General features: G+C 54.5%; 1 protein-coding gene across 1 annotated transcript in view; it reads left to right on the top strand.

Moving 5' to 3' along the window:
• UMODL1 (uromodulin like 1) overlaps positions 1-17,288 on the top strand; it is a 49,339-nt gene extending 32,051 nt beyond the window's left edge. Inside the window, exons 14-22 of the mRNA XM_036243633.1 lie at positions 935-1,047; positions 3,532-3,745; positions 6,064-6,201; positions 7,649-7,986; positions 11,089-11,234; positions 11,736-11,972; positions 12,195-12,354; positions 14,387-14,471; positions 17,107-17,288. Coding sequence (XP_036099526.1) covers positions 935-1,047; positions 3,532-3,745; positions 6,064-6,201; positions 7,649-7,986; positions 11,089-11,234; positions 11,736-11,972; positions 12,195-12,354; positions 14,387-14,471; positions 17,107-17,288 — 1,613 coding nt within the window. The remainder of the gene's footprint in view (positions 1-934; positions 1,048-3,531; positions 3,746-6,063; positions 6,202-7,648; positions 7,987-11,088; positions 11,235-11,735; positions 11,973-12,194; positions 12,355-14,386; positions 14,472-17,106) is intronic.
• The last annotated feature ends 856 nt before the right edge of the window (positions 17,289-18,144 follow it).

The raw sequence follows: 18,144 nt of genomic DNA, 5'->3' as shown, positions 1-18,144 counted from the left end.
GGTTGAGCACCGACCCATACACCAAGAGGTCGCTGGTTAGATTCCCAGTCGAGGCACATGCCCAGGTTGTGGGTGAAATCCCCAGTGGGGGCATGTAGGAGGCAGCTAATTGATGTTTCTATCTTTCTCTCCTTCTCCCTTCCTCTCTAAAAATCAATACAGAAAAAAATAAAATAAAATAAAGTTTTAATTAGTCATGGCCTGAGAAACAGAGAAAAGGTGTTCAATGACACTACTGTGCAAATGTGGAAGCTGGAGAAGGGGAGGTCACAGCTGGCTGCACCTCAGGCCGGGCGGCCCTTGGGCTGCACCCATCTGGCTTGTGAAGGTCTCCCCCCTGGAGGGAGGACTGCCAGCGCCCGCAGGGGTCCGCATCTGCCCTCCCCTGCGCACCTGTTCTGCCCCCGATGGCGTTTCGGTCAGGCCTCGCGCTCCAGCTGCCCTGAGTCTGGACCCGTGGACCGCAGACGCGGGGGGCTGAGGGGCGAGGGCAGCTGACCGGTCAGGACCTCTGGGCGCTCTGTCGCAGGCAAGGGCTCTGAGCAGAGGTTTGGCAAGGCCTCCGGTGTGCACCTGGGCTCTGGCACAACCACTGCTAGTGGCCCCTTTTACTGTCAGAGTGCCCGCTTGCTGGCAAATCACCTGGACACGCTAAGCACAGGTAACAACACAGGCGGGGAGCAGAGAGCTGCAGCTGGGCTGGTTCCAGGGCCTCCGGAAGGCCCTTCCCCTGTGCCCAGGCTTTGCCCTGGTGTCCTCCACTCTGGTGGGCTGTACCTGTGAGTGTCGAGCACGGTCCCTTCTTTGTAGAGTCCAAGTCAACCTGGTTTGATGTTCTTCCCGGCCAACATGAAAATACAGTTACTAAGATAGACGTGATCATCTGTCTCCTGACACATTCTTGTTCCAAACATGTTTATTCTCCGTCCCGCAGCTGCCCAGAAGCTCAGCGGTAAAGTCCGAGTAGCAAACGTCCAGTATTCCGAATCTTTCCGCAACGCCAGCAGCAGGGAGTCCCAGGATTTCCTGGAGCTGTTCTTCCGGATGGTGAGTGGGTGGGAGTCCGTATTTCCTCGGAGGATGTGAGGCAGGGAGGCGGGGGGAGCCCTAGCTGCCGCCACGCAGGATTAGGCCGCCGGTGCTGAGGTCTCCTCTCCGAGGGAAGCGGGGATCCCCGGCTCGTGCGTGGCACCTGGGCGTCCCTGCACCTGCCACTAAACAGACACGTCAGGGGATGGGAGACACACCTTTCCTCGGTGGCACCCTTCCTCACACCATTTCCTGTTCAGTGCAACTTCGAGGTGGGACCCCTGGACACAGAAAGCCCCCACTTGCCTTCAAAGGAACATTTTGTTAAAAAATTGATTTTCCAGACCACAAAATTCAGATTTTTAAGTGTACGGTTCAGTGGTTTGGATTGGATGGTATTTGCCAAATTGTCACCACCTTCTAATTCTAGAACATTTCATTACCTCCCCCCAAACCCTACTCAGTAGTCACTTTCTAGTCCCCCTTCTCTCTGCCCCTGGCAACCACTAATGTGCTTTCTGTCTCTATGGGTTTGCTTGTCCTGGGCTTTTCATAGAAAACGAACCATACACTGTGTGATCATTTGTGTCTGGATTATTTTGCTGAGCATAAAGTCTTCAAGGTTCGTCCGTGTCGTGGCAGTATCAGGACGTCATTCCTTTTAATGTCTGAGTAATATTCCGTCGTACAGATGGACCACATTTTGTTTATCCTTTTCCTCACTGATGGACGCTGGGTTGTTTCCAGTTCGGGGCTCTTGTGAACAGTGCTGCCATAGCCCCTACCGTAAACATTATTTTCCTACTCTTCCTTGCACGTCCTTTCCTCCGCCATCCAGTTAGCATTCTTTGGGATGGTGTGTTATTACAACCTAGTCAGGGTAGCAACCTCAATATTCTTTTTGATGGAGATTAGATTACTCTTTGATGAACAGAGAACACACTTGTCATGATCTAACGATCTTCTTGGCAGGGGGCAGATCTCATGTAGTTAGCTTTTCCTTATTCTGGGTGTTGAAGACACAGAAATAGCTGGGGTTTGGCAGCGCCATCTAGTGGTGGAGTGTGATGACATGATGGCGCCTTAGCAGTGCAGGTGACCTCACTTTTATTCATCTGTCAGCATCACTTGGTGACGAAATGGTCATGAGAACTGTCCACTGAGGCTGCTCAGCATCTGGGATTTTACATTATTCATCCTGGGACCCTCAGCACCTGGCCCAGCTCGTGGATTCCAGAGTGTTTGTGGTTTGCTTCGTTCGATGAAGCTACACTGATATTAAGCAAACACCGAAATCAACCCACATCGCTCTCGTGGTCACCCTGAGTTTCTTGATTAATCTTTCCTGTTTAAACCATTTCTTCTTTGACTGATTTTTGGGGACAGTTTTTGTTTGTTTGTCCAGAATTTCAGGATAGCAAATAAGTGTGCCACATATCTCATGGAGGACTTTAAGAATAATTTGGGGAAGTTGTGGGTTAATTCAGCACCTTGTTCTTTGTGACTGCCTAGCAAGGAGCTTGGAGCTTGGTTTGAAAAGCAACTAAAGGTGAGATTAATCCAAGACTGTGACATCCCTCTTAGGAAGTCCTAGAAGAACAAAAGAGACACAGGCAGAGGAAGAAAGAGATGGATGGATGGATGGATGGATGATAGATGATAGGTAACAACTAACTGTTTAAACGATAATAATATCAGCTGTGTGACTGCAGGGAGCTCCTGTTTCTCTGGGCCTCTGTAGCCTCTGATGGGTGACAATAGACTTCCTCGGTTGACTGTCCCGAGGCTGGGAAGGGATCCTGTGCCTTGAGCACCTCACACCGTGCAGAGGAGGCTGGCGCTTCCTCCGTGAGGGCAAAGCCTGGAGGTGCAGGTTCCCAGAGACGATCCCCATCGCACGGACTCCTTAAAGCTCACTGCTATGTCCTGTCTTCTTGGCATTTCGGCCACGATGGGCCAGGCGTGAGCGACACTGTGCGTGGTGTAAGGTGCTATCCAAAGTGACAGAATAAAAACAAGGCTTTCACAAGCAGGCAAAGCCTGTCTCAGCAGGGGTGTTCACAGGGAAGAAGTTTTGGAAAGAAGGGAGGAAGAATAGAGGGGAAATGTGTCATATCAGGAACAAAATGATTGTTCTAGAAGAGACAACGTGAGGAAGGCGTGCCCCCCCTCCCCATAACAACTCATCCAGCCCCCTGCCCCCATGCTCTGAGCTGCTGGGTGCTGATCGGAGCACCGCTGTGAGTCCCCTACCTACCAAGTGATAAGCTCCCACGGTGGGGCTTTTGCACCCAGCTCGTACGGACCAGCCGGCTAGGGGCGAACTCGGCTCTCCACAGTATCGCAGACCCGAGGCGCTGGACTGGGCCCAGAGCTGACCTGTGGCTCTGACCTTTCTGCCAAGGCCAGCCCTGCTGCTGGCTGCAACCCCAGGAGAAGCCACCTTAGGACAAGTACCCGTCCCTCTCGGCAGCTCTTCTCACCAGCTCTGCTTCGCCGCAGGTGAGGGAGTCCTTGTCACCCCCCATGCGTCAGCACCTGGACACCGGTGGGGTGCGGGTGGAAGTGACCAGCATCACCAACGGCAGTGTCGTGGTGGAGTTTAACCTGTTGATTGTCGCGGACTTGGCCGTCCAGGAGGTGTCTGCCGCGTTCCGCTCCGCCTTCCAGAACACCTCTCAGCTGGAGGTGGCCGCAGGGGACGTCTTCATATGGGGTACGTGGACGCCGGGCCTGACGGAGGCTCCCTGGGTGGAAGGAGAGGCAGCGAGTGCCCGCTGCTGCCTTCGTTTCTGAAAGATGGGCTCCATGTGCTTCTCTCGGGCTCTCTACGGCTACTCTGTTGTTGTTTTTATTTAAGGTTTAAGAGTTGGGAACAGCCTCTGGTGAACCTGCAAAGATCCCCAGGGTGCTGCTCCCTTGTCGCAGCCCGCGTCCTGCCCCCGCCCCTCCTCCGTGCCCGTTTCCGGGGGCCGAGGGCAGCTGCGTCCCTCTGGCAGCCAGACTTCCTCCCAAGCGCAGTTGCCAAGGAGATCCCAGTGAAAATAACTGAAAAGGGAAGCAGGAGGGATGGCAGCTCAGATTCTTTTCTCATATGGCCGTATCTGCGGCGGCTCAAGCTGTCATAACAAAATACCACCGACCGAGTGGCTTAAACAAGACGTTGATCTCGGTCCTGGAGGCCGGAGGCCCCAGGTCAAGGTGCCAGCTGACTTGGTTTCTGCTGAGGGTCTGCTTCCTGACCCAGGTCCTTCGGAGCGCTCCGAGGTGTCTCTCCTTATAAGGACATCAATCCCATCCGATCAGGACTCCACCTGCATGGCCTCGTTTAGCCCTAATTACCTCCTAATGGCCACATCTCCAAACGGGGTGGGGGGGTGGCTTCAACAGGTGAACTTTGAGGGGGCACAGTTCAGTCCATAGCACTGTCCTATTTGAAAATAAGTGAAAAGGGGCTTATCGTTACATGCATTAAAAAGTCAAAGACAACACAGGTGAAGATTTTTCTGATATTTTTTGGAATGAGAAGGGATTTCCAAGTTTGGAAGCAGAGGGAAATCAAGCCCACAGAAGAAAGGGCTGGACTATTTGACTCCACACAAATGTGAATCTTTTATGTCAAACAAAATACAGGCACCAGTATAAATCAAGCAACAAACCACAATATAATTTGATGAAGAATTATACCCTAGATAGAGAGATAGAGATCACATATATGGATAATAAAATACTAAGAACCTTGATAGATAAATGCAGGAAAGTCTCCAATGGATAATATATGGAAGAAGAAACATAAATGACTAACAAAAATGAAATATCCAAGGATATTCCCACTAAATGAGTTGCTCTTCTTCCTCGTCTATGAGCAATTTAAAAAAAAATGATGACACAGCCCTGGTCCATGTGGCTCAGTTGGTTGGGTGTCGACCCATAAACCGAAAGGTTGCTGGTTCGACTCCTGGTCAGGGCACATGCTGGGTTGCAGGCTCAGTCCCCACTAGGGGGCGTGTAGGAGGCAGCCGATCAATGTTCTGCTCTGACATTGATGTTTCTCTCTCCCTTCCCCTCTCACTCTAAAAAAATTAATGAATAAAAATATTATTTAAAATGATAATACTGATGAACGTGTAGTGAAGCTGGGAATAGAATTAGCTCCTGCTCCCTGTAAATCAACTTGACAATATTCATCGAGAACTTTAAGAATGTCCCTCCACCTTGACTTTGGAAGGTCACTTCTTGGACTCCATCCTACGGAAACAGGTCATAGTTGGAACCCACCAAGGCCACAGAGGTATTTACCTTCAGTGTTTCTTTAAAAGGAGAAGTTTGGAAATCACCCATAGTTTCAAAACAGGGAAAATGGAAGGTCGGTTGTGGCGTATCCCTGCCACAGACTGTTATGCAAGGATTAAAAATGAGGTTTGCTGAGACAGAAGGTATTCCTGACGAAAGGTTAAGTAAGGGGAGAATGCGGGACTCACATTTGCGAACAGAACACGATCTCAGCTCTGTCACTGTCTGCACTTAAAGGACTGGACGGGATACATAGCCCCGCGGACACTGCTGTCCTGGGGAGGTGACCTCAGGGGTGGGTTTTATGTTCTTTGCTAAGCTGTTCTGATTTATAGCCATTTCTTCGGTAAACCTGCATTACTGTTAATGAGCGAAGAAACTGAGAGAGATGAAAAGCAGGTGGGCTGTCTTGTCGCTGGGGACCCTCTGCCCGAGCCCAGGGGTTGGGGGGGGAGCTGCTCACCTCCTGGCTGCTCTGATGTGACCTGCTCTGCCCAGCACCTGCCCCCGCCCCAGACCAGGGTCCCTCCTTCTGGAACAGCCCCTGCCGCCTTCCTGACCCCACCCCCACCCCATCCCTGTCTCCGGAACTCTCCAGAACTGGCCATCGTTGTTGTCGCTGATAATGTTCCCCTTTCCCCAGAGGCTCTTCCTAGGCTGGCTGCCTGGCCGGTACGGTGCCCCTCTGGCCGCGACCCTCCGGCGCGCTCAGTTCTCCTTTGTTCTCTGACCGGCGCACAGATTACGACGAGTGCGAGAGGAGGGAGGACGACTGTGAACCGGGCACATCCTGTCGCAACACCCTTGGGTCTTTCACGTGCAGCTGTGTGGGCAGAGCCCCCGACTTCCCTGTAGAATATTCGGGAAGACCCTGTGAAGGTAATATCCTCGCTGTCCTGTTGCTGGAACATTGTTGGATAATCTGTTCTTTTAAAAGAGTCCAAGTGCTCCCTTTCCAAATGAGCTTGGCCCGTTTTTATGTCCTGGGCAGGTTCCTAATGTGTGTGTGTGCTATGTGAGTGGGTGTGTGTACATGTGTGTACATGTGTGTGCGTGCTGTCCCTTCACGTTCTCCCCTGTGTCCCCAGCCTTCTGGGTGGTGCCTCATATCCCCAAATGCTTCTTCTGATCGTGAGATGAGAAAACACACACATGAACTCAGAGGTGTTCTCTCAGACGCTAAAAGATGATCTTGCAAAATGCACAGCTCACGGGACAAGCAGCACGCAGGAACGTTTCACTCAGTCCCTCTTTCCCTCAGCAGTGTGGCCTTGGTGGGTTCAGCATTGGCTCAGACACGATGCCTGCTATCCTGGGATCTGTGCTCAGTGGAGGGAGACAGGCGTTTATACGAGTAAACATGGTGTCACAAGGGATGTGGAATGTGCTCTGCTTGAGGGAGAAGCAGGGGGCCCAGAGGAGACCAAGTTGTTTCAGCCCCATGAGTGTGGTCAGGGAGGGCTTCCTGGAGGAGGTGTCTTAGAGCTGGTCTGAAAGGATGGCCAAGGCCTCGCTGCGCGGAGGGGGCTGTGGTGGGCGGAGGCAGCTGCGAGAACAGCTGTCGAAGGCAGGCGGGGTCCAGGCGCGCAGCTGGGCTGGCTTCAGAGTGGGTGCCGCAGGAGGTGAGCGGGAGACAGTGGGAGGCAGGCCGCCAAGACAGGTGGGTGAGGCCCGCTGAGGAGGCTGCAAGTGCCCGGAGGCAGGCAGAGCTGGGTGACGTGGCAGAGTGACGGCTGGGTCCCCCACCTCGAGACAAGAGAAGGCGGGTGCCGGGGTGGCCGGCAGTGGGGCCAGGCCGTAGAGGAGGGTCCGGGGGGCGGCCGAGAAGCGTCCTGGGCCTGCTTCACGCAGACCAGGGAGGGACCAGGGAGGGTGGTGGGTGCCTGTGAGGAGCCTCCCTGGGCCGAAGTGCTTTGGGGGAAGCAGGAAGCTGGAGCAGCAGGAGGGACGCGAGGATCCTGAGAGTAAACATCACTAACTCGTCTTAGAGCCCAGACGCAGGCACTCCTGAGGGTAGACGGCTTGTCCGAAGTCCACAGGCCTCGGCCTGGGAGAGGCTGGAGGGCAGAGGGTCCCTCGTTTCCTAGCCCACAGGGCCCACGGAGCCAAGCCCAGCCCAGCTGCCTGGATTGGCAGAAACATGCAACACGTGTGTGCATGCGGAGGGGGCTGGAAGGTGCGATTCCCATGTGTGGTCCTGCAGGGCGCAGGGTGGTTCCCGTTGCGCGTCCCTCCTTCCCCTCTGTGCCAGCCTCCCTGTCCAGGCTCACATACCAGTCCCCAAACACAGACCTACACTTCGCTTGTGTCTCCTCATGCCTTGCAGGCGACTCTTCTGGCAACACAACCCAGGCCCCCGGGTCTTCTCTGGACCCTGGCCTGGAGCAGTCCCCCACCCCAGCAGAAACTTGGGCTGCCTCCGTGCACGGTCCCAGCCCGGCCCTCCAGGGCCCGGCCCAGCGGCTGAACCTGACCGGAGCGGTCAGGGTGCTCTGCGAGATCGAGAAGGTGGCCATCGCCATCGACAGGCGCTTCCTGCAGCAGGAGTCCGTCCCCGAGTCCTCCCTGTACCTGGGACACCCGTCCTGCAACGTGAGTGACAGCAATGGCACACACGTGTTCCTGGTGGCCGGATGGAATGAGTGCGGCACCCTTGTGCAAAGCGTAAGTCCTGGGTGCAGGGGGCATCCAAGCTGTCCGGACCTCAGTATGGGAAGGGCCCGCAGCTGACCTTGGGACCAGGGAGCACTCTGCCCCCCGACGTCTCTGACTCTAAGTGAGGGACCCTGCAAAGGAGTCAGGATAGGGCCACGTTCTCCCTGGAGATTGGGCTACACCCTAGAACCGTGAGGGACTTAGAGCCCCACCCTGCTAGGATTCTGGTGCAAAGGGCCTGGGGCAGGTCTGAGAGTCAGGGTTCAAAGCATCCTCTCAGAGATGCTGCTGCACAGGCAGAACCAGTGGACCGAAAGGGCAGCAAAGCCACAGCCTGTGAGCGTCCGTGTGTGGGAGGCCACGTATGTGTGTAGGTGTGAGTGTGCATGTGTGTGTGTACGGTTGTGTGTGTGGCGTGTTGGTGGAGGTTGGGCCTGGGCAGAGCCTGTGACCCTCCCGCAGGCTGTTCCCAGGGGTGAGTCTGCCACCGTGGTGGGTGAGGGGGCATCAGCTCACTCCCTTTGCTTTTCGGAGCTAGACGAACACCTGGTCTAGCAATTATATTCACGTGGATTCAGGGCCTGGTCAGAGCAAAGGGAAATTTGTCTCTTATGAGTCCCTGGAATCCACACAAGTTCTTAATGTTCTTTGGCATTTGTCAAAAATTAATTTTGCCTTGATGACTTATTTGTACAAACACAGTGGATTACATACAGTTAGCAGGTTCCACCCCTCCCCCCCTTAGTTTGTTAAGCAGTTTAAATTTTATCAACCTCCAGGTTAGAAAAGAAGGGTCACATCTCTGATTATGATGGATGGGTCACGCAGATATGACTACGAAGAGACACAGATTCGCCCGTGCCCCAAAGTTGCACTGGAGTACAGAATCATTTCATAAATACACGAGCTGAGACACTTTGCAAAATGTTGCAAGGCACAGGTGTCCCCTCTGTGAAGACACGTTCCTGACCCGGGGTCTCTGCGAGGGCACATCAAAGCCCTGGCGTCGTGACAGATAAAACTAAGGAGCGGAATGGGAGTCGGCTGGAACCCATAGGCCTGTAAACATCACGCAGACAGTGACTCCGAAATGAAACGCAGGCTGTTGTTTTAAAGAAGCAAACACAAAAGACAGGCGAAGTTCAAGAGTGATGAACGGCTCCGCGGGGGGCGGGTCAGCGAACTCCCAAGTCTTTCCCAGAATAGAGCTTCTTTCCTAGTCACCGCTAAGGAGAGTGAATTCTAAACACGAGCGTTTTTCTATCATTCAACTTTCGCTATTTATATAAAAACCTAGACCAGCCCTGGTCAGTGTGGCTTGATGGTTAGAGCATCGGCCCCCATGAAGGGTCTTGGGTTCAATTCCCGGTCAAGGGCATGTAGCGACCTGGGTTGCAGGTTTGATCCCTGGCCCCTGGTCCAGTGTGTATGGGAGGCAACCAATCCATGTGTCTGTCTCACATCGATGTTTCTCTCTCTCTCTCTCTCTCTCTCTCTCTCTCTCTCTCTTCTCTCCCTTCCACTCTCTCTAAAATAATCAATGGAAAAAACTATCTTTGGATGAGGATTAACAAATAAAATACCTAGACCAACAATATCTAACAGCTTCCAAAGATAAGCTAATGGCTCTGAGGTAATCAACTTTACCAAAGTTTGTCCAGGTCTGTTTACTACACAAGAATTCATTCGTTATATAATTTTATACAAAGTAGCAAGTACAGAGCTGCAGAAGGAGATCAGACGCCTTCCCCAGCGGCTCCCACTTCAGACCCAGCCGAAGCGCCCTCCTCCGTGAGCCTTGCCCGGCACACGGCGCTTTGCTGTCACCCACTCGGGCTGGGGCCGGCCTGGCCCCTGGTCCCTGTCTATCAGTCACCGGTCAGCCTCAGAATGGTTTCCTTCAGCGAACGCGAGACAACAGCCTCGTGAGTGGATCCGACCTCTGCTGAGCCCACAGCCCGCTTGTCCCCCGAGTGGTCCAGCAGCGTGTCCTGTTCTTGGCGTGTGCTTTCAACTCGACTGAACTTCTGTCATCGGCTTCACCCCCCTCCTCCGCATCCCAGCTCTGCACTATGCTCCCTGGCCACACCGGGGCAGCCGGCGAGCTCAGAGCACAGGGTGCCCACTGCCAGCTGTCACCGCTGTGGTCGCTGCGGCAGGTGACCCAGCTGACCTCGGCGGGCCCTGTGCTCTGTTCTGGTGACAACATAGGGGGACGTCAGTAAAGGGACATTGGAGACTCCACCACCATGACAGACTCCAGGCCAGTTCCCAGCAAAGTGCTTCAAAGGAAGAGCTAGAACTTCGGACATTTTGTCAAACAGAAGACTTCGGTGTAATGACGGATTGTCACAGGACACTCTACCTCCCTTCCAACCCTTTCCACGGAGGCCATCTGTGAAAGGGCCCCGCTCAGGGCCTCCGTCCCTGGTCCTGCCTGCTACACAGCCTCCTGGGAAGGCCCCTCTTCTCGGCCTGGTCCCACTGTCCGAAATCTCTCCTTTCTGCTAAACGGCCACATTCCCAGCAACCAGACCTCACAGCGGCTGACCTGGGACATTTCTCTTTATGCTCGAACCCAATTTGCTCTGCACCTTTGTTCCCAGGCTTCGCTTCATCACCGTCAGCGTCCCGGAGACTCCAGCCCGCAGCAGTAGCTGGGCTGTTCCTTTTGCACCCACACCTGGTCAGGACGGCGCTCCCTTCCTGCAGGGTGCCCGCTGGGTCTCGGCTCATGTGACTCCCCAGACTGGAGGCTGGGAAGGGTGCTGGTTGGCTTAGCCACGAGCCTGACCAGCTCCACTCGGTTCCTCTGGGGAGGGCCTCGCGCTCTCATTTCCAGAAATGGACGGGGATCCTCCGGGGAGGAGCCTGGTCTGTTATTTTGGGGTACCCTCGTCTCTGGTTCTGCTCCAGGGAAGAAACTGGCCCTGGAAACCGGCTACCGCCGCCACCCCGACTTCCTCCTCTCTTTGACAGTCTGTGTTAGAAGAAAATCATTAGGGCTTTTCTATTTGGGGGAAATGCTTTCAAAAAGACCCCTCCCCAGACCCATCCTGGGGTGCTGCTGGGGCCTGGGTGCTCGCTCACGCCCATCTGGTTTGTGTTCAGAACATGACGAATACCGTGGTGACGACCACGCTGAGGAATGACCTGTCGCCAGAAGGCATCATCCACCACCTGAAGATCCTGAGCCCCATCCACTGCGCCTTCCAGAACGACCTCCTGACGTCCTCGGGCTACACCCCGGAGTGGGGGTGAGTGCAGAGCCCCTCCTGTCTCTCCCCCCGCTCACGCTCCTCTCCAGCACCCTTGCTGTGGGTGACTTTAGGGTTCCCGTCACTTGAGGGTCCGTCTGAGAGACGGTGATTAACAGGACTTGACTAACAATGTCCGGCTCCCTGAAATTTCATTCCCACTTCCAACTCAGGACCAACCAGGCGAAGCCATGTATGTTTCCTTAGTCCACCACAGAGGGCACCCCATTTCTGGCGAGCCCGCCCACAGCTTCCCCAGGAAGACGCCCCATCAGGGCACACCTGAGACCCCTTCCCCCCATGAGGCTGTGCCTCTCCTCTGCCTGCCTTAGCATCTCCACCAGTGCCAGGGGCGGGGACTGAGTCCCGCTGCAGCCAGTGGGGATTCAGTCTTTCTTTGCTTGTTCTTTCTTTCCGCACTCCTTCGGAGGTGCTGTTCAGGGAGGAATGGGGATGAGAGGGACGCCAGGAGGGAACCTCCGGGAATGCTCCCTCTTGCAGGGTCTACACCATCATTGAAGACCTCCACGGCGCTGGGAGTTTTATCACAGAGATGCAGTTATTTATTGGAGACTCTCCTATACCTGAGAATTATAGCGTGTCTGCCAGTGACGACATCAAGATCGAAGTGGGGCTCTATAAACAGAAAAGCAACCTCAAGGTGGTCCTGACCAAGTGCTGGGCAACACCATCCAGCAACGCCAAGGACCCAGTCATGTTCAGCTTCATCAACAACAGGTAGGGCTCCGGGGGGCCCTGCGCACTGCTGCCCCCTTGCGTCGGGCCCTCAGAACTTCCAGACCCTCTCTTCTCAGGACCTGGAGAGCTAGCCGTCCTTGCCTTCCACGGAGCCTGGTGGGGGTGCTCTATGTGCAGCCAGGTGCACTGTAACCTCTCACCTGGGCACAAGGACAGGAGGGCCAGTTTATAACTGACAAGTCACCTTTCCTCTCCTCCCAGCTGCCCCATCCCCAACACACATACCAACGTGATCGAGAACGGGGACTCCAACAAGGCCCAGTTTAAGCTGAAGATCTTCTCCTTCATCAACAACTCCATAGTCTATCTGCACTGCAAACTCCGCATCTGCATGGAGACCCCCGGGACCACGTGCAAAATCGTAGGTGCTGGACGTGCTCAGCTCCCGTCTGGGTGCTCACGCCTTCTTGTCATGAGGAGGGTTGCTGTGTCACCGAAAGCCCGGGGTGCGGGTGGCTCTGGCGCCTGACTTCTGGGAACAGGTGCTGGGCCCTGCAGATGTGGCCCCTGAAAGGTGGGAAATGAGATTTCAACAGGCGTTGGGTGAGGACTGCTGCAGCTGTGTGGTCCTTGCGGCCGTCCCCACTGCTGGCTGTCACACCGGCGCCGCCTTGTCATGGAGATGTTGTACTTCTCCGCGAGGTGTAAAAGTCTTCTTTTAATTTAATGTTATTTTAGCTACGCTGATGGCACCCTACTGAATCATAGCCACCGTGATATTTACCCAGTTGTTTTTCTTTCCCTGGTGCAGCAGTCCTGCTGGGATCATGAATAATTTTACATTCTCATTTCCTTTGACCTTTGAATTCCAAATCTGCTTCACAGCCCTGAGATCTGAAAGGCCCTTCGTGCTACCAGTGATGAGTGTGAGAAGTGACTGTCACGTGTTTTCCGTGGCCAAGGACAGTGTAGAGGGCTGTGCTGGCCGGTTCGGCCACTCTATGTCTCTCTGTCCTTCGGAGGATAAGCTTGTCCCTCTGCTTCTCACGAACCCCTGAGGTTTTCCTGGGTGATGCGCCTCCGCGCGTCAGTAGGTCACGGATGAGAGAAACCCAGCGACGGTCGTTTTGTTGATGTCACTTGTCAAACAGTAGGCCTCCTGGAACAACAGGAGGAAAGGGACACTGACTCCTAGTGACCGCCAGCTCAGGGCGCTGTGAGCCTGCACCCGGTCCCACAGGCCCAGCAGAAACGCGAAGAGCATTAATAGCCACAGTAACACTTCGCTTCTGCAGGGAGCCTCCAGTTCCCAAACTCTTTACCGTGGGAGCTCCACACATTCCTTTCCAGTTCCTCTGGGGTGGGCATTGCCTGGGTCTCCTGTGGCTGCCGAAACAGGACCACAGAAGGAGTCGGCTTAAACAATAGAAGCTTGTCCGTTGTCTGGAGGCCGGAAGTCCAAGGCCAGGGTGTTGGCAGGGTTGGTTCCTTCTGAGGCTGTGACGGAGGGTCTGTTCTGGGTCGAGCTCGTTGGCTTGTAGGTGCCCTTCTCCTTGGTCTTCGTAGGTTTCCCGCTGTGCGTGTCCGTGTCTGTGTTCAGATTTCCCCTTTGTATAAGACACAGTCACATTGGAGAGGACCCAGCCTAGTGAGCTCCTCTTTTTGTTGTTGTTGTTAATCCTCACTCAAGGATATTTTTCCATTGATTTTTTTTTTTTTTTGATAGCGTGGAAGGGAGAGAGGGAGGGAAGGAGAGAGAGAAACACCAAATGGTTGTCTCCGCACGGCCCTGACAAGGGCCGGGAATCAAACCTGCAACCCAGGTATGTGCCATTGACCTGCAATCAAACCCAGGACTCTTTGGTTCTCAGGACGTCTCTCTAACTGCTAAGCCAAACCAGCCAGGGCTAGCGAGCTCATCTTAACTTGAACCTCTACAGAGACCCTATCTCCAAACAAAGTCACATCACAAATACTGGGAGTTAGGGCTCCAACGTCTTTTGGGGGACCTATGCACCCATTGTGGGTGCGTGGAACGCAGATGCCATCACGGCACTGAACTTTCTGCAAGGCAAAGGCATTAAAAGGAGCAGGTGGCTGCAGCAGGCTGCAGGAAATGCAAAGGTGACCCTGAGGCTTTGCTGAGAAAAGAATCCCCCCAACACAAGGAGAAGGGAACCAGTGCTGGTATCTGGAGCCGCTCAGGGCTGCAGCCTCTGCTGCGCCTGCACACCTCACCGCCAGCCGGCCTCCCGCCACACTGGGCGGAGCCCGCGGTCCAGGCCTCCGCAGCCCTCCTCCTCCTGTCTGAGCTTATCCATCATGATTTCAGGTCTCCAGCAGTAAAAAAAAAAAATCTATGAGTCAGAGTATTATTCCAGAGAGTGGATACATTTTCTCATAAACATTGTTCAACTAATTTGAAGTTTCTCCCCTTTTAAAAAAACAAACAGAATTGCAATGACTTTCGGTCGCTGAGAAGCAGTGAACCATCCGAAACGCACCAGATGTCCTGGGGGCCACTCATTCGGGCTGACGGTGAGTCGATGGCTTGGTCTAGACAACTGTGGAAGATGTGACCAACTGCATGTCACCAGCATTAAACCAAAAAGCAGGTTCTTGGAACATGGAGCTCTTAAGATTTTCCCCAAAGGCCCAGAGAGTAGTAACAATGCCCGCTCACACTTACTTTATGTTCTTTTTTTTTCCCCCATTCATCTTCAGATAGAGCAGGAGGGAGAGAGAGAGAAACATCCACGTGAGAGAGACACATCGAGTGGTCGCCACCCACACGACCCCAACCGGGGCAGGGACAAACTGCAACTGAGGTATGTGTCCTTAGGGGGAACCAAACCCAGAACTCTCTGGTCCGCGGGCTGACGCTTTAACCACAGAGCCAAACCGGCCAGGGCCGTTATGTTCTTTACGTGCAGAATGTAGGTTGCTCCTCTCAGCAGTCCTGTGAGGTTGGACTTACGATCCCCACGTGGCAAACAAAAAGACCGAGACTTCAGGGAGTTAGTTGGCCCCTGTTTAAATAAGGCACATGGGAGCTGGATAGTGTGAGGCTGTCAAGTGTCCTGACCCTGGATAAATGCGTCCAGTGGATTGTTATGAGGAAGACACTCCGGCGGTAGGCAGGTCAAATTCTGTGTGTGTGTGTGTGTGCTTTCGCGCACACCTGTGTGAATGGGAAAGCTGTATTTTGGACTCGACTAAATCAGAAGATGCAAAACAAAAAGATGACACTGTCGTTCTCAGTATAAAACTTCCAGCCGCCAATGACATTCCCTGTATCTTTGAAACTCGCCATTCGTATTCTGGGAAAACGTTTTCTTTTCTTTGTGATCTAGCCTGTTTTTTAAGAAATGATTTGGAGAAATTTTGTGCTTCGAGTATTAAGACAGAACTTCTAGCTGTTACCCAGTATCTGTCCTGCTTTCCTGCCATAGTACTAGGACCCCCAGTTTTCAGCTGGGAATAAAAACTATAATTTTTAAAACGTATAACCAGCCAGGCAGCAGGTGTGGCCACGTGAGTAAGTGCCAGCCGGTGAGACGCAGATGGGAACGTCCAGAGGGACTTCCTGAGGGCTGTCCTCCTTCACAATGCCCCTGCCCTGCTTCACCGTCTTCCTGCTGCCTCCCATGCTGCTGCCTGGCCGCCCTCCTGGACCGTGAGGACCACGGGGACGGGAGCTGGAAGAGCCGGGCCCCCAGGAGACTGTGGCGCAAAGCTGCAGGCCAGGCCTGGGCTCTGACTCCACCATTTTTATGCAAGGAAGACATAAACTTCCACGTTTTTGTCTTCACTACTCTTTTGGGTTTTTCTCTTCTTTTGCAGCGACACCTCGTTCTACTGGATTTTTTTGTTGTTGTTTTTCTTTCTTGCTCACTTGGATGGCCCTCCTTCCTCTCGATGTTTTCCCTACAAGAACATCTGCGCTTTGGGTGCAGGGTCTGAGCCGGGCTGGGATGCTGATCAGGACCTGGGCAGGGAGGGCCTCTTGGCCAGGGACTCTCAGCTGCTCTCAGGGACTCTCAGCCAAAGCATTTGGGACACGTAAACTCTCACAGGTCCCAGGCCACGCCCTGGCCTGACCGTCCCTGGAGCTGGGCCCTGGGCCTGGCGTGTGCCCTGGTCCTCAGGGGACTGTAGGCCTGGTCCTAGGACAACTAGCTTTTTCTACCCTCCTCGTTTTCTTAAATCGCTGAGGAGAACTGGGGCCCTGATATGGAGCGAAACGTGGGTGGTTGCACTGCCGTGCCCAGGCGCACGCCTTCGGTTCATTCAGAGATGCCACAGACCGTGCAAGAACCAGAAAGCGGTGGGCTCGGCGTCGGAGACCCGAGTGTGAACATGGGCTCTCATACCACATGGTCTTGGGAAAACTACTGGATCTTCTGGATTCTACCCATCTGCTCATCCACCCATTTATCACCAACATATCCATCCATCCATCCATCCATCCGTCATTTCTTCATACACCGCTCATCCATCCAGCCACCTGTCCATCCACCCACCCACCCACTTACTCATCACTGTTTCGTCCACCTACTGCACGTCAGCTACTGTTTTTTCTTTAGAACGCGGGTGTGCCGCATTGTACCTCATTTTATCTCTTCATCCTTTGGTGGACACTTGGGTTGTTTCCACCTTTGGCTGGTGTGAACAGTGCCACTTTGAACATGGGTTTAAAAGTATTTATTTGAGTTCTTGCTGTCACTCTTTGGGGTCCACACCTGTTTTTATTGCCCCTCCCTGGAAGGGGAGCCTGTGCTCCTTCACACTGAGTGTGTGAGCCCCGAGTCTCCACGTGGGCCGTCCCGCTGAGCTGTCCACCTCCTCCCCGAGGGCCTGTTGCTCCCACGTGGCCTCCTCTGAGCCCCGCTTACCCGGAGCCCTGGGCAGGCTGCACTGTCCTGGCCGCTGGGTTCTCCGGCCTTGGGACACCTTGCTCATCACCTTCGGGAACCCATGGGCACAAGGGCACACAGCTCCCTGCCCCGGGGCTTCAGATGGATCACATTCAGATGACAATGCCACAGAGCAGCCCACGGGCGGGGAGCTCGCTCCTGCAGGCTCGGTGCTCCCTCGTCACAACAGCGGCTCGGGCTGGGGCCACGGGGACCAGCCCACCGATGCTCCCCCCGTGCCTGTCTCGTCCCTGCAGGAGAGTCTCCGGATGTGAAGCCAGGCCTGGGCCCCGGCCACCTCGCCCTCATCGTGGGCGCCGTGGTGGCCGCGGTGGCCGGGGCAGCTGCCCTGCTCATTGTGCGCTACCAGAGAATGACGGGGAAGCACAGCTTCACAGCCCAGCCGGACGGCTTCAGCTACCAGATGTTCCGGGACTAGGAGGCCCCGCTGCCCCAGGTGGGTGAGCGGCGAGGGGCACACATGGCCGGCCCACGTGTCCTGCCTTTGCCCCCAACGGAGGCCGTGGAGTGTGCCCCAGTGGCTTCGGCCAAAGGTCGATTTGTGGGTGTCAGCATTTTGTGCCTGTGATTTATACTGAGAACTATATGTTGGTCTTTGTTCACTGTCCCTGGTTTTAGAGGTCCTAAAGCCCTTGGATTTCCTTAGTGATGGGAGCAGACAGGTGTCTTCTACAATGTTATGAGGTGACTTTTGGGAAGCACCCGAGGGTGGGGCTGGTTGCCAGGAGAACCAGCCAGGTGATTGGAGGGCTGGACATTTCACCCCCTGATCTCTGGAGGTGTTGAATCAGTCACCAGCGGCTGATGATTTAATCAGACAAGCTCATGTAATGAAGCCTCCATAAAAAACCAAAATGATGGGGTTCTGGGAGCAATTACCTAAGATGTCCCCAATTCTAAGGTGGGGCACCAGGCACCCAACAGTGGCTGAAGCGGCTGCTGCCGTCAGGAGGAAAGAGCTTTCCTGGGATCCCCGAAGCCTCCTTCTAGTTGGGGTCCTCCGCCACCCCAGGGAGTCCCACATAGGGGAGCGAACAGCAGCGACACCTCGACACCCGACTCACGGGAAACAGCCTGCCGCAGTGTGGCGCCTTGGTCTCTGGTCTGGGCCACGAGGTGCGGGTCATGAAGACCCTGGTCCCTCTTGTCCTGTCAGGGGCACTGTCCCAGCGACGCGGCCCACAGTGGCTGACCACTGCTCTCCGTTCCTCGCGGGGCCAGCAGCTTCCAAGCCAAGGCCTCCTTCCCTGTATCTGGCTCCGTAGTCTCTTGAG

The sequence above is a fragment of the Molossus molossus genome, unplaced genomic scaffold, assembly GCF_014108415.1.
Source record: "Molossus molossus isolate mMolMol1 unplaced genomic scaffold, mMolMol1.p scaffold_m16_p_5, whole genome shotgun sequence".
In the NCBI taxonomy this organism is placed as follows: Eukaryota; Metazoa; Chordata; class Mammalia; order Chiroptera; family Molossidae; genus Molossus; species Molossus molossus.
This window is presented reverse-complemented; position numbering and strand designations above follow the sequence as displayed.